The sequence below is a fragment of the Anas acuta genome, chromosome 21 (assembly GCF_963932015.1).
Source record: "Anas acuta chromosome 21, bAnaAcu1.1, whole genome shotgun sequence".
NCBI lineage: Eukaryota > Metazoa > Chordata > Aves > Anseriformes > Anatidae > Anas > Anas acuta.
In genome coordinates, this window is record NC_088999.1 from 7161652 (window position 1) to 7174989 (window position 13338).

The 13338-nt window shown below is 47.9% G+C and overlaps 1 protein-coding gene across 6 annotated transcripts in view; it reads left to right on the top strand.

Annotated features, from left to right (window-relative positions):
- NFYC (nuclear transcription factor Y subunit gamma) overlaps window positions 1-11769 on the top strand; it is a 29268-nt gene extending 17499 nt beyond the window's left edge. For 2 of the 6 annotated variants that reach the window (XM_068658005.1, XM_068658006.1), the window contains exons 5-10: window positions 766-861; window positions 4781-4954; window positions 5718-5876; window positions 9441-9548; window positions 10276-10335; window positions 10871-11769. In XM_068658005.1, the coding sequence (XP_068514106.1) occupies window positions 766-861; window positions 4781-4954; window positions 5718-5876; window positions 9441-9548; window positions 10276-10335; window positions 10871-10990 (717 nt within the window). In that variant the 3' untranslated portion in view covers window positions 10991-11769. The remainder of the gene's footprint in view (window positions 1-765; window positions 862-4780; window positions 4955-5717; window positions 5877-9440; window positions 9549-10275; window positions 10336-10870) is intronic. The other 4 variants (XM_068658007.1, XM_068658008.1, XM_068658010.1 and 1 more) reach the window with 4 other exon arrangements.
- The last annotated feature ends 1569 nt before the right edge of the window (window positions 11770-13338 follow it).

Genomic DNA, 13338 nt, shown 5'->3' on the forward strand with positions numbered 1-13338 from the left:
TTCAGTCTTTTTTATCCTAGGGTTGTTTCAGAACTTAAGCAAATACATTAAAGTGATGACTTATTGCTGGCTGACTCTTCGTTCAGGTTTTTAATGTTTTGACCTGATGCTAATGTTTGGTTTTCTTTTTTTGGTTAAGATATAAAGGAAAAGGTTTATATATATGTTGTATGTAGCAATTTTAAGAAGATATTTGCCTTGCCAGTTTTTCTGAAAAGCTCATTGGCTCTTGCACATCCTTTTTCTGATGCATGTTTGGCCAGTTTGCTAAGTATGTTTTTATCTTCCTGCTTTCTTTTAACTATTTTGCCCTTCCACATGCTGAAGCCTGTTCTCTCAACATCTCTTGGGATTCCCCAGCCCTGAATAAGATGATCCTGTGATTCTTTTTTTTCCCTCCTCTTCCCCAACGTGTATTTTACATATGTTTCTAGTAATGCAGTTTCTAACAGTCATCTTCATCTTTTTGCACAGCTTTTTGCACAGATCTTTGGAGTGGGTTTTTGTTGGACTTTTTAAAATTCTTTGTTTTTAACAATTCCCCTTTTTTAATGTGCTAAAAGGTTTGTGACTGTTGTCATGAGCCCTCTGTAGTGAGTTACATCAGTGCTGTTGTGAAGAATCTGTTTAGGCCTGGTGGCTGAGGAGACGACTGTAAAAACCTGAGTTTGTTAAACACCTTTGATTAAAAAGCTTTGACTTTATTTATTCAGAGATGAAACTGACTTCTAAAACTGAAGAGTGGTTTTCTTTTTGTTGTTCTAGAGGAACGACATTGCCATGGCGATTACAAAGTTTGATCAGTTTGACTTTCTCATCGACATCGTTCCCAGAGATGAGCTGAAGCCTCCAAAGCGGCAGGTGAGACAGAGAAGTGGTTGCCCTGTTGTCTGTCCTTTCCTTGGTGCTATTTCACTCTCTAATTGGTAGAGTCTTAATAAAGAAGTCCAGAATCTCAGGTTTAAACATGAAGTTTGTGCCTCTCTTTTTTCGCAGGTTTCTTCACAGCAGTTTTCAGGTTTTTTTTTTTTTTTTTTTTGTTTTTTTTTTTTATAGCTTGTATAGAGATTTACAGAAGTTTAACTTGGGGATTTAATGAAGTAACAAAAACGTTGCTAAAGAGCTCTGAAAACAAATGTTGCCAGCATTTAAAAAAAATAACTTTATAGTGTGCTGAGTCTGCATCCTTTTGAGTGTTGTGAAAGGAAGAAACAGGCATCTCTGCAGGAGGTGCTACTGCTGTGCACCCTTTGGGGCAGTCATTGCTACTGTAAACATCCTTGACTGGAAGCTGTAAGGTGTTAGAAGGAGCTTTCAGTCGGATGTTTACAGCGGCAGGCTGCTGCAGTCATCTGAGCACAAGATGTCCTTTGAAAGTTAACAGGCTCATGCTCCACAAAGCGCTTGTTTCCCTCGTGTTTGAGACGGTGACAAAATTGCAGCGAGGTGGGGGTGAAGCTGTCTTGCTGCTTCAAATGCACAGAGAAACAGATCCAGGCGAACTCATCTCCTTCGCTTAAAATCTTGTTCTTTTTGCTGCTCCAGGTTCACCAGCCCAGTGATTATTGGTCTCTCTTCGTTACACGTTGCTTGAGAAAATTTCTGGGCTTCCTGCTGCCGGTGCACCTCTAGGGAAGGGTTTGGGCAGCGCTGCACCTTGCTCAGCAGCTCCTGGAAGCCTTGCCCAGGGCTTGACTGCAGCAGTTTCTTCTCTGAACAGTAGATTGCAGTGGCTTATAACAGTTGATGTGCTTTCTTCAGCTGTTTTTCTGGTACTTTTGGAGGTTTGCAGTGCCTTAGTCTTTGAAATGTGCAAAATGATCCTTAAAATATCTTTTCTTATGAGTGCTACTGGAGAGGCTGGAATAAAAACAACTTGCTGGCAAGTGTTTTACTTGGAATACGAGAGATGTCAAAGAAAAGATTCCAACATAAATCAGGACAGCATGCAAGAAGATACCTGCTCTGAGCGCAGAGACAGTGGCCTCCTTGTAGATCTGGATTTTGGAGGTGGTTGTTTTACTTTTTGTCTTGAAATCCTCATGGTCCTACTGCCGTGACCACCAAAGGGAGGAAATCTGCGCTTCATCCTTTTTGGTGACATCCCGAGTTGAGTTATCCTTGGGTGACTTTCTAGTGAGTGAAGAAAACGCCTTCCCATGTCACGGTATGTGCAGGAGTGTCCATCCCAGAGCTGCAATCAGCTGTGGTTCCAATTAGTAATATCTCAAGACTTCGTTACTGGGTGCTGGGAGCTCTGTGGCCCATACACAGGATGAACATCTTGTATGGGAGCATGGCACGGCTCCTTCTGCTCTTCATCACAAGTTCCCTGCTTTATCCCTGCAGTAGTACAGCAGAGATAACTTATCCAAAGATCTTTAGTTCAGTATTAAATATAAAAACAAAGCAGCAGCTGGTGCAGCTGCTCTCAATGTTGTGCTAACTGGGGGGAAAGGGAACCCCAATTTCATTTTGGTTCAGGTTGCAGTCTGAGGTAAGGCAGGTGAGTTCTGGCAGTGCAAATTCAGTTCTTTTAGTGCCTCGTTCAGTTATTCTACGTTGTAGTGCTATATATATATATATTTTTATATATATTTATATTTGAGTACTCGGTGTCGGGGAGGGAGAACATTGCCCATATTTTCCCTTGCCTGGAGCCTTGTGATTTACAGCTAGAAGAAACCCCTCGTGATTTATAACCAAATTAATGCGTGAAGTATTTTAGTAGCATGTGTTGGATGCGTGCAAGTTGCTAGGTTCACTTGTCGCGATGCGTCACACCAAAACTGTCTGTAGGATTGCACAGCATCAGCAGCGGGACCCCGGCAGGTTTGGACTGAAATAGGCCTTGGAGATGAAATATTCTCTCTTTCTGAACACTGCTGAATCATTAAAAAATAATTCTAGCAGCAAGAGGAGTTTGGAGAAAGAGCTGCCTGATAACAGCCCAGGTCAGGACTTTACAGTGGAAAATATTCCTCTGATTCAACAGTGTTGAAAAGGAGCTGCCTGTAGGCTGACAGCCTGCGCTTTTTGGCTGGGGGTGCAATCTGTATTTTATCTCTACCACGGAAAAGGCTGTTTGACAAGCCAGTGTTGGTTACGTGGAGGAGCTGGGAATGAAGCCGTGACTGTTATGTTGCTCTGGTAACTAAAGCTATGGCCTGAAAATAAAGGATGGCAAGCGATGCGATACAACCTACTGCGAGCAGATGGGGATTTAGAGTCACTTCGGTGTCTAGCAAAGGCATCTTTAACCTGGAATAGGTACCTGGGGCCTTAATTGAGGTTTTGGGTAGGAACTGAGGATTGGAGGGCTCTAGAAATAGCGTGCCCAAGGCCTGGGCTTCACAGAAACAGCGACGGCTCTCCTGGGCGTGCAGGGTTATGATGAGCTGGAGACGTGTCCTGTTGAATATATATTTAAATTTGTTATTAATCCCTTCCCTAGAGGACTGGATGAAGCGAGGGGGAATTAATCAGTGTGTCAAGTCCTGCACGTGGTTGGTGGCTGGCGGTGCTGTGGGGCAGCGCCGATGTTTGCTCTGAGAGCCCCGCTCCGAATTCGCTCCTTGATTACAGCCAACTGTGAACAGCTTAACCTCTGGGGCATGATCTGGTAGGAGGTTGAGAAATCTCCCTTTGTTTAGCTGCCGTCCCTCCCAGAGACCAGCATCTGGGGGAAAAGGCTCTCTTACCCAAGCCTGGTGCCCATTAGGCAGCGTTCACCAGTTCTGTTTTAACACAAATCCTTCTTTTTCCATCCAGTTGGGGATGCTGAAGGTAAGCCACGAGCAACCTGCTGCTAATGCAGGGGAGAGGAAGGGACTCGTGCAGCCTGGAGCCTACCATGTTGTAGCACGTGTAAACATCCTACACTCTCAGCTGTGAACTCGAGGTGGCTGGGAGAGGATTGTTTACGCCTTCTGCCATGGAGTGAACAGCTGGTGAGCCAAATCCTCTGCAAGGTGCAGACCTGACTGCTCCTCCGGGAAGCCTGAGGGTTTGGAGTCTTCAGCACGAACTGCTTGCCACTTAATAATCGCTCAAAATCTTGCCTAAAATTCCCTGCTTAAGATATTGTTAATTGTAAGGGGTTTTTCTTTCCCAAAGATGTCCTTAGATAAAGCAAAACATCCATGTTACAGCCTGTGCCTCAGTCGGTGAGCTAGAGCAGAGGCTTTTTCTTCACGCTCTTGAGAGATTCCTGCTAGCAGCAGAATCAGGCTGCCAAGAGCCACGGTGCAAGATGAAGTCGTTACGGATCTGGAAAAGCTGGGTTTAAATAAATAAATAAAGGCACTACAGCATACATCAAGCGCGTGCCTTCTATTCCGAGGGGCTTAACATCAGAGCTAGATTAAGATTTGTGTTGGACGTGTGGGCTAAGAAGAGGGTTTTGCTGACAGCTGAGGCTCTGTAAGCCTTCCCGGTGCATTTGCAATTCATTCGGTGCTGAGATAACGGGCGATGATGGAATTCACTGATGAGGAGTTGCGTGGTTTTCAGCTCTGGTAATTTTATCCATTCGCTTCTCGTAATGAAATCGGCGACTGCGTGATCAGACGTAAGATATTGGAAACGGTTTTGATTTCCATATAGCTGAATAAATCAGGAAAGCCGGTTTGGATTTGTCATCTCGGGGTTACTTGAGTTAAACTCTTAGGGGTGAGGTGTTGATCATTGTTTCCCATGGAGTATGTTTACGGGAGATGGGGTGGGCAATCTCTGCGGCTCTGTTCCCTCCCCGTTCACCTGCCTTTTCCCTGTGCTGCAGGAGGAGGTGCGTCAGGCTGTGACCCCAGCCGAGCCCGTCCAGTATTATTTCACGCTCGCCCAGCAGCCTGCTGCAGTGCAGGTCCAGGGGCAGCAGCAAGGGCAGCAGACCACGACGTCCACCACCACCATCCAGCCCGGGCAGATCATCATCGCGCAGCCGCAGCAGGGGCAGGTGAGTGCTGAGCAGGGTTTTTGGGGGCTTTGCAGCTCAGTGCAGCCACTGAGACCTTTAGTCAAGAGCAAGCAGTGGCAGCCATAGGATGAATTCTTTTTTTCCCCATGCAAATGAAGCTGGAATAAGTTTGGGGCTGTGTTTGTCCACTGTCAGTTGTGACTCTTACTGTGTGTGGTTTTTTTCTCCACTCCTCACCTTTATTAGTAGCATACTAAGGTTAGGAAACTGATTTGAAAAAAACATGAAGAGATGCTTTAAGAGGCACAGTGTTGATATCAGTAGAGAAATGGGACCTGCTCTGCTTTTCTTATTTTTTTTTTTCCTTTATCTGGCAGTCGTGGTGTGTTGGTGAGGCTGGTGTGGCACCTTTTGCTTTTGTAGGAAGTTACCAGTTGTTCCAGTTACCAGCTCACTGCCACCTTCAGAGCTCTGCAGTCTCAGTTTGAGCCCTTACTGGCAGGCATTTTCTTGAATACCTGTGGCATGTCTCCGTGCCTCTCTTTGGCACAGGTTCCTATCTGTAAAATCAGAAAATCAGCTTCCTGCTTCACAGCAGTGCCCTAAAGATAAGCGTGCAGGAGCAGGCCAGGTGTTCAGAGACCTTAATAACGAGGATCACGCAGCTCCTGGTTTCTCTCCAAGGCACTTTAAGCATCAGGAGATAACGGTGGGTCTCGGGAGCAGCCTGCCTGTCGCTTTTGGCATCGTGTTGGCCTGTGTCGGGTCCTTGCTGGGCCCTTACCCCCTGTTCTGAACGCAGACCACCCCTGTGACGATGCAGGTGGGAGAAGGCCAGCAGGTGCAGATCGTGCAGGCGCAGCCGCAAGGACAGACCCAGCAGGCGCAGAGCGGGACCGGGCAGACCATGCAAGTCATGCAGCAGATCATCACCAACACGGGGGAGATCCAGCAGATCCCGGTAAGGACCACCAGAAACGTGTAACGTTGGAAACGAACCTGTCTGCTGGTGTTCTGGCATGAGGCTGTACATGGATGCTTTATTTTTTTTTTAATTGTAAGAGGAAGTTTGGATTGAGTGGTGTGTTTCCTGCACTAGGAGAGGAAAACGAACCAGGTGTGATGTGAAAGGGGGAATAAATCCAACCCGTCTAGTGCAGACTCAGTGCCCACCACCAACGCTTCCCCCTGAGTGGAATACTTGCTATCAGGAAGCAATAAATAAAATACTTCCAGGGTAAACCTGAGTTCTCCACTACAACACGGTTTCAATAAAGTGTAATTAACTTCTCTTGCCTTTTCTTGGTTCTGCCTCTGCAAATCTGAAGTCGGGACCTGGCAGACTGAGTGGGAAAGGTGCCATCTGTGAGTTATTAATAAGCTTTTATGTTATAAAAAATATTTTACGAAATACTTTGGAGGAATGGCTTTGCAGAACCAGGAAATATCTTCTCGCTTTCACATTAGCATAGATCTGCTGAGGCCTTAAGAGCGGGATTTTGAGTGCCCAACATCAGAGGTAAATTTTGGCACATGTCCTAGGTAAACACATGGGTCAAAAAATGGCATTTTTTCCCCTCTTTGTAGCTTCTAACAACCACAAAGCCGGGTCTCTTGATTCCCATCTGGAAAATTTCACACCTCTTAAAGAAAAATCCATCCAGTTCTGTGTACTTAACCAGCAACACGAAGGTCAGACCAAGTGACCGAGACAAGAACTTCACTTTGATTCCTCTTATTACGAGGCTTACCCATGGCTGGGGCAAAACCCATCTTTTCCACAAGTCTGGCTTGTCAAGGTTCGCTAAGCTTCCCCCTGTCTCTTTGTGCTTTGACACAGCATCTGGAGAAAAGTTCAGGTGGTCGGTGCTGCCAGATTTTTCCAATTCACCTCCCACTTCTTCTCATCTCTTAAATCTTCAGCTAATTCCGACTGCTCGGCTTAAGGTGTTGGTCCGAAAGGAAGCTCACTGCTTGCCAAATGTGGTGTTTTCCTACAAGCAACCTTTTTTCTCCTCTGTGCTCTCCACTGCCTTTCTCTTACGTTCTTATTTTTTCTTTCTTTGTGGAAGCCTCTCTGAGATACTTGTTCCTAAAAGCCCTTGGGAAGGAGATCTGCACCCCTGCCTGAGTGAATCTGTTATAGCAGTACCGAGTGTTGCAGCATCCTCCTTTGGTTTGGCAACAGAAGAACAGTTCAGACTTGTTTCCCAGTCGTCTCTGCTGAATGCTGCAACTCCCTGCAAGAAAAGGATTTAGAGATCTACCGAGGGAAAGAAATCTTTATAAAGCAGCTGTGAGGGGACCGTAGCGCTGTGCACAAAGCGCTGTTCTCCACGTAGGTGCATCCAGTTGTAAGTGATGATGTGCTTTATGAAAATACGTGTCTGGAGGCTTTTTAATTAGTGCCTGCTTTTGGCCAGGCATATTCTTCTACCGTCCTCTTGCCTGGGAGCATTTAAGAGCAGGTAGTTATGGCTGGTCCTCGGATGCTGCTTAAATTTACAGATATGAGATAAGAACTGTCAAGTGCCCGAGCATGGAAGCTTTGTCTTCAGGAGTGCTTGAGTCTCTAACAAGCATAAGACTATAAAAGAGAGTAACTTGGGAGTGGTGTTTTAATGAAATACTCACAATTCTCCCGCCAGCATTTAGCAGAGATGCTGTTTTGCCTGTAGTTAAACAGATCTCCTTTTAATCACGACGTGTCGAAGAGCCACAGCGTGTGGAAGATGAAACACCCGTCCCCCTTCCTGCTTCCACCAAACGAAGGACAATGGAGCGGGGGAGCCGTGCGCTCACCACGAGAGCTTGTTAGTGCCCTCACCTGGAAAGCACTTTGTGTGGCTTCACAGAGCTGCAGCCCTCGCTCTATTCAGTGCTGCCATCCATTTTGCTCTTTCTGCTGTGCTTTTATTATTTTTCCCTTTCTATCATTTCCCAATCTACCATTGTCTTCTGATGGTTCTTTTTTTTTCACCCTGGGATCTATTAGGGTTCAGCTAAGAATCCTTCTTAACGCAGATAGAAAAGTTTGAAACACTCTTGTAAAACCAGGAGCATCTCTGAAGATTGCAAAAGTGCTGAGAGAATCTTCCCAAAACTCTCTGCTGGGTTTCCACACGCTCCTGATGCTCTGCTTCTTCCCTGTGTTTGCTCTGGGACCATGGGTTGCCTGTGGGAAGGTGGCTTTATTCTTTCTAAAAACTGAGCAAAGTTGGAAGGAAGGAAGCCTATACATCAATTAAATGGTAATCGTTTGTTTTCCCACATTAATTCTGTGTTAAATTTCATCTGCATCTTAGCCTAAGCATTGCCAGGCCAGCTCTTTGGAGCTTACTGACAGTTCTGGAAGAGCAGTTTTTCTAAATCGCTTTGATCCATTCTGTTGGTAGTATAGTTAAAATCGAAGCAGGAAACCCCCAGCGTGGAAAACATGCTCTGCAGGCAGATCTCAGCGCAGAAACAGATTCTTTATTGAAATGTTTATGCTCATGTGGAGTTTATTTGCTCTTGAAATAATATTGGAGCTTTTAGACACAGCTGGTGAAGTCAGCGGTGTTTGTGTAAATGCCAAGCCCATGTTCTAGGCACTTCCAACCTTTGTCAAGTGAGCCGCGTTCAAGTGTTTTGTATGTCTGTCTTTACCCTTTTTAAAAAGAAGAAAAAATCGTTTTTTTTGTGTATAATTAACCTGAGGGCTATGAATCTATAAATAACACAAAATGAAAAATTCAAGAGTAATATCAAGCATGTGGTGAGCTTTTTATTGCTTCTCAGATGGGTATTAGCAGGATCAGCTGTTTGTATCACAGAAAATGCAAAATGAGAGCTGAGGTTACCGCGATGACACTTTCTTCACATCCCACTCCCCCAGGCATCTACCCTTGCAAGATCTGGGTTGTAGGAAATAAATCTGCGTTTGAACGTAAAACACAAAGCACCGACACAAAGAATTGGCCTCTGCCAGGTGGGGAAGAGCTGTATTTAAAGGTTCCAAATGCTATCTTGCAATATCCCTGGGTTTTGTCATCTGCACTGCCTTCGTTTATTTGAAAATTTCCCGTATTTTCTTTTTATATTTTTTTTGGCAGAATGTAACAGGAGTGTCACTGTGTGCAGCTAGCTCGTGAGAGCTTTCTTTATGTGAAAAAATACATCGAAGTCATAACTTGGTTCTCGTAACTAAAAAGACAAATGAGTGTCCTTGATGCTTTCGGAAATTTAGCAATTAATATGCTTTAGCTACTAACTGACCACTTCCATTCTGGAGAAAGAAAGAAAGAAAGAAGTGATGTGGTGCTTCTTGGGGGTTTCCTTCAAGAACCTGGAGGAGTTGTGTGGACATCGTTCTTGCTCTGGCAGGTAGTGGTAGTTGCTCATCTCAACCGGTAACCAACTGAAGCTCCCCATGGCATCTATTACTCTGGCTTCTGTTGTGGAAACGAGAAGGCAAGTTTGTGTGTTTCAGGTTACACAGTTACCTGTTTAATTTTCTTTCCCTGCCCCCTCCGCTTGTCTCCAGGTTCAGTTGAATGCTGGCCAGCTGCAGTATATCCGCTTAGCCCAACCTGTGTCAGGCACCCAGGTAGTCCAGGGGCAGATCCAGACGCTTGCAACCAATGCACAGCAGGTAGGCACTCTGACGGCAGGGCTGACATTAACTGGTAAAGTGTTGTTCCCTAGCTCCTGAAACTGCAAAGTCCAGTTGAATTTTACCAACTCTTGGGCTAGGGTTCCTGCGTTTCTTTCCTTCCTGTTACCTTCGTCAGAATAACGAAGCGAGGAGCGTAGTGGAAGTTTTCCTTTACCTGTACGTGAAAGCTGCATGCGTGTGTGTGCGTGCGTGCGTGCCTCTCACTGTATAAAGCTCGTGCTGCTTCTGAGCTGATTGCAGGTAAAACTTCATCAGCCTTCTCTTTACTTCTGCTCCTTCTGGCTGGGTGAGGGAGGAGCAGCAGCAGCGTGCGCTCTCAGGAGGGCTGTTGGAGAGGTGAAACATCAGGGCCAGCGCTGCTGCCAGCAGGTCACCTCGTGGTCTTGGTGAGGCTGGTCACGAAGGGATTCTTCTCTGCCTTCAGGGGATAGGAGAGCTGCTGCTTTCTGTGATCCTGGAGGCCGCATTCTCCTGGTGCCGATCAGAGAGGACATGCGTGTGTTTGGTTTGGAACAGCTGAACCCCATGTCCCCTGTTCTTGACTTGCAGTTAGCAGCGGCATGAGATGTATCTTACCACGTGGTGGGGGAACGAAGTTTGGAAGAGGCTAAATGCTCTTGAAAGGCCGCGGCAGAATATTTTTGGTGGGGTCCTGGCCCTCTCCAAAATGCCCTCAGTGATCATCCTTCTCTTACCCTTGCAGATAACGCAGACAGAAGTCCAGCAAGGACAGCAGCAGTTCAGCCAGTTCACAGATGGACAGGTAAGAATGTGGAGGTTGTTGGTGCTACGTCCCTTCGAAGTCAAAGGCTGGAAAGATTGTTCTAAAGTCTGTGTGTTCTGGCAAATCGACTCCTCCAGGTAAAACCCTGCTACTGCCACCAAACCCTAAGCAGACGCAGGATAAGTGGACGTTGTGCCACTCTTAATTCAGGTGGATCCTTCATGTTTGGGTGCAGCTCCTCCAGATTAACCCAGCCCCTTGCACTCTGCGTAGGATGCATTTTAATCCTAACCAATTCAGGAATAAAGGTCCTAACGTTTAGCTATTGACTATTGCATAAGCAGAGCCAATTCAGTCTGGGGATAAGAAATTCACAGAATTACTTCAGACATCCATTGCTTAAATCCTACCAGCAGCACTGTGTGCTCCGTTTTCTGGGACAGATACGACTTGGACCTGGGAGCTGCTGTTATCAGCACCACTAAACTCGTAGGGTTAATGCATATCACTGTGCTCGGAGGGAAGGAACGCCGTGTGTGTGATGAGAACTGACAGCCCTTTCTTCCCCCGCCAGCAGCTTTATCAGATCCAGCAAGTGACCATGCCTGCAGGCCAGGACATCACCCAGCCCATGTTCATTCAGTCCACCAACCAAACCTCAGACGGCCAGGCCACGCAAGTGACAGGGGACTGAGGGCACCTCGTGTCTCCGTGTGGAAACAAAACCCCGTTCCAGCCCCACGCTGGCCGTACCGACCCGGTCTGATGAACCCATCTGCTTCTCTGTATCCGTGCTCAATATTCAGCCTACAGTAGGCTGCGGTCTCTTGGTGCACTGTACACCTTCCTCTGGTGGGTATGAGAGAATATCCAGCAGACACTGACAAGAAGGCAATATTTGTATTTTTAATTTCAGAAGTCAATATTTCAGTGTATTCAGCTGCTTGTTCCGACCCCCTGGAAACTGAAGAGAAGTAATCGAAAGGAATTGGCAGCATCTCATTGAACGATGTGTAAAAACGTTTTTATCTAGTGAAATGATTAAAGGGTACTGCCTCTGGTTTGTTGTAAGAGCTTTATTCCCGGTATTCTCTTTGTATTTTTCTCCGAATAGAGCTAGATTCAGTCCTACCATCTCAGTGGTCCATTAGGGGCGTGGGGGGGGGGGGCAGTGTGTATGTGTGTTAGATTTTCCTCTCCTGCCTCCTTTTTTGGTAAGCCGGAGCATTGAGTGTATGCAGCTAGGGGGCAGGGAGTAGGGGAAGAGTAATTAAAGTGAAAACAAAAACATTCCTTGTATTATGACTGTATTTTCGAAGGACAAACGATTCTTTAATTTGGCCTGGTTTATTCCAGAAACACTAATGGAAGCCTGGACAAACCCCAGCCCTGCTGTTAACTGTTGTACTAGCTTCAGTCGATGCATGTAATATAAGCTTCATGAAACAAAATAAATTTTCCTTTCTAAGATAACGTCTGCACTTTCTTTGGGAACCGGTGCCCAGCATTAACCTGCCAAGCGAAGCGCAGCCCCAGTCCCTGAAAAAATCACCCCAAAGTGGTGAAAACAGCAAACGGGGCTTGAGGGTGGCTGCAGAAGGGGCTTGGTTGGGGTCTTTGGGAACACGAGCGGTGGGGTGGGAGCTCTGGTGGTGCCCACCAGCCAAGGGGGTCTCTGTGGGGTCGTTGTATGGTGCCTGCCTCGGCACAGCAGCCCTTCGCCAGCCTTCCCTGCAGCTTCTGCAGCAGCGAGGGCTTTGGGGCGGGTGTGAACCAGCTCCAGGAGCCAGGTTTAACTGAGCACACGGCGAGGATCCCGGCGGCGTTGGGGCCAAGCCTCTGGGTCTTGGCTAAAACACGGCTGAGGTTTTGTAACTCGTCATCTTTGTGTCCACCATCGGGCGATTTGACATACTTGGCACGTCGTCCAGGAGGGGCTCTGTGGCTTTGTGCAGCGCCTTGGCAGAGCTGTGACAGCGCGGGGACAGTGCCAGCACCAGCAGCTGCTCGTTTTTCCTGCCAGAAGAGCCGAGCTCGCCGTGGTTTCGCAGCGAGGAGCAGCTCCAGGAGTGGTGTAAAGCCCATAAACGGGGCCAGGTTGTTCCAGCGAGGGAGCTCGGTGCAGGAATTGCAGCTCCTGGGCCAGGTGAGGTCACCCCTGGGAGTCCTAAAAAAAGGGCTGGGAGCCAGCAGCGCCCTCAGCTCCGAGCAGGATGGGCATCACCGCGCCTGGAGCAGAGTCAGCACAAAAACAGGGGAAAAAAATAGAATATATTGGGTGAAAACTCCGCGTGTGGGATGCGGCCAGGAGAGGGCACCCACGGGTGGCTGCTGCGTGGGGACGGAGGGTCCTGGGGACGGAGGGTCCTGGGGATGGAGGCTGGGTTTTGGGGTCACCCCAGCCCTGCCGGGTCCCATCCTGCAGCACGGAGCTCTCCGAAGCGTGGCCGGGCCATCCCAGCCTCTTGTTTGCTCGAGCGCCAAGCCAGCAGCTAATTGCCCTGGGTTTTGGCCAAATTTTTGGCAGATGCAGGTGCTCCACAGCCCTCCCTGCTCCCTGCCCCCTGCCCCCAGTTGTCCCCAGCCCCGAGCACCCTGTCCCCAGCATTTTCCATCCCAGCCACCGAGCCCCAGCTCAGGCTCCCTTGTGCAGAGGTTTTGGCCACCTCCTGCCCTCCGTGCGCCCCCAGATCTTCCCTGGGACCCCCCCAGCACCCCAAATGGAGGGCACCAGCCTGGGTTTTGCTCCCATCCCATTTCACCTTCCCCATGGAGCCCCCGTCCCCCCTGTCACCCTCCCCAGCCGGCAGCTCTGCAGCTGCATACCAGGGCTGCAAAACTTACTGGAAATCCTGTAGATGCAAATCCTGGCCTCAAATCCCGGCCTCCCCGGCCGTGCCAGGAATTTGAGCTGCAATCCCAAGAGGGCAGCAGGCTCCGAGCACGGAGGCCTCCTTGCTCAGCAGCACCCGAATTCGGAAATCCTCTTTAAAAGTTCCACCGGGGGCTGGACACGAGGATGAGAGGGGGCTCTGCGGGATG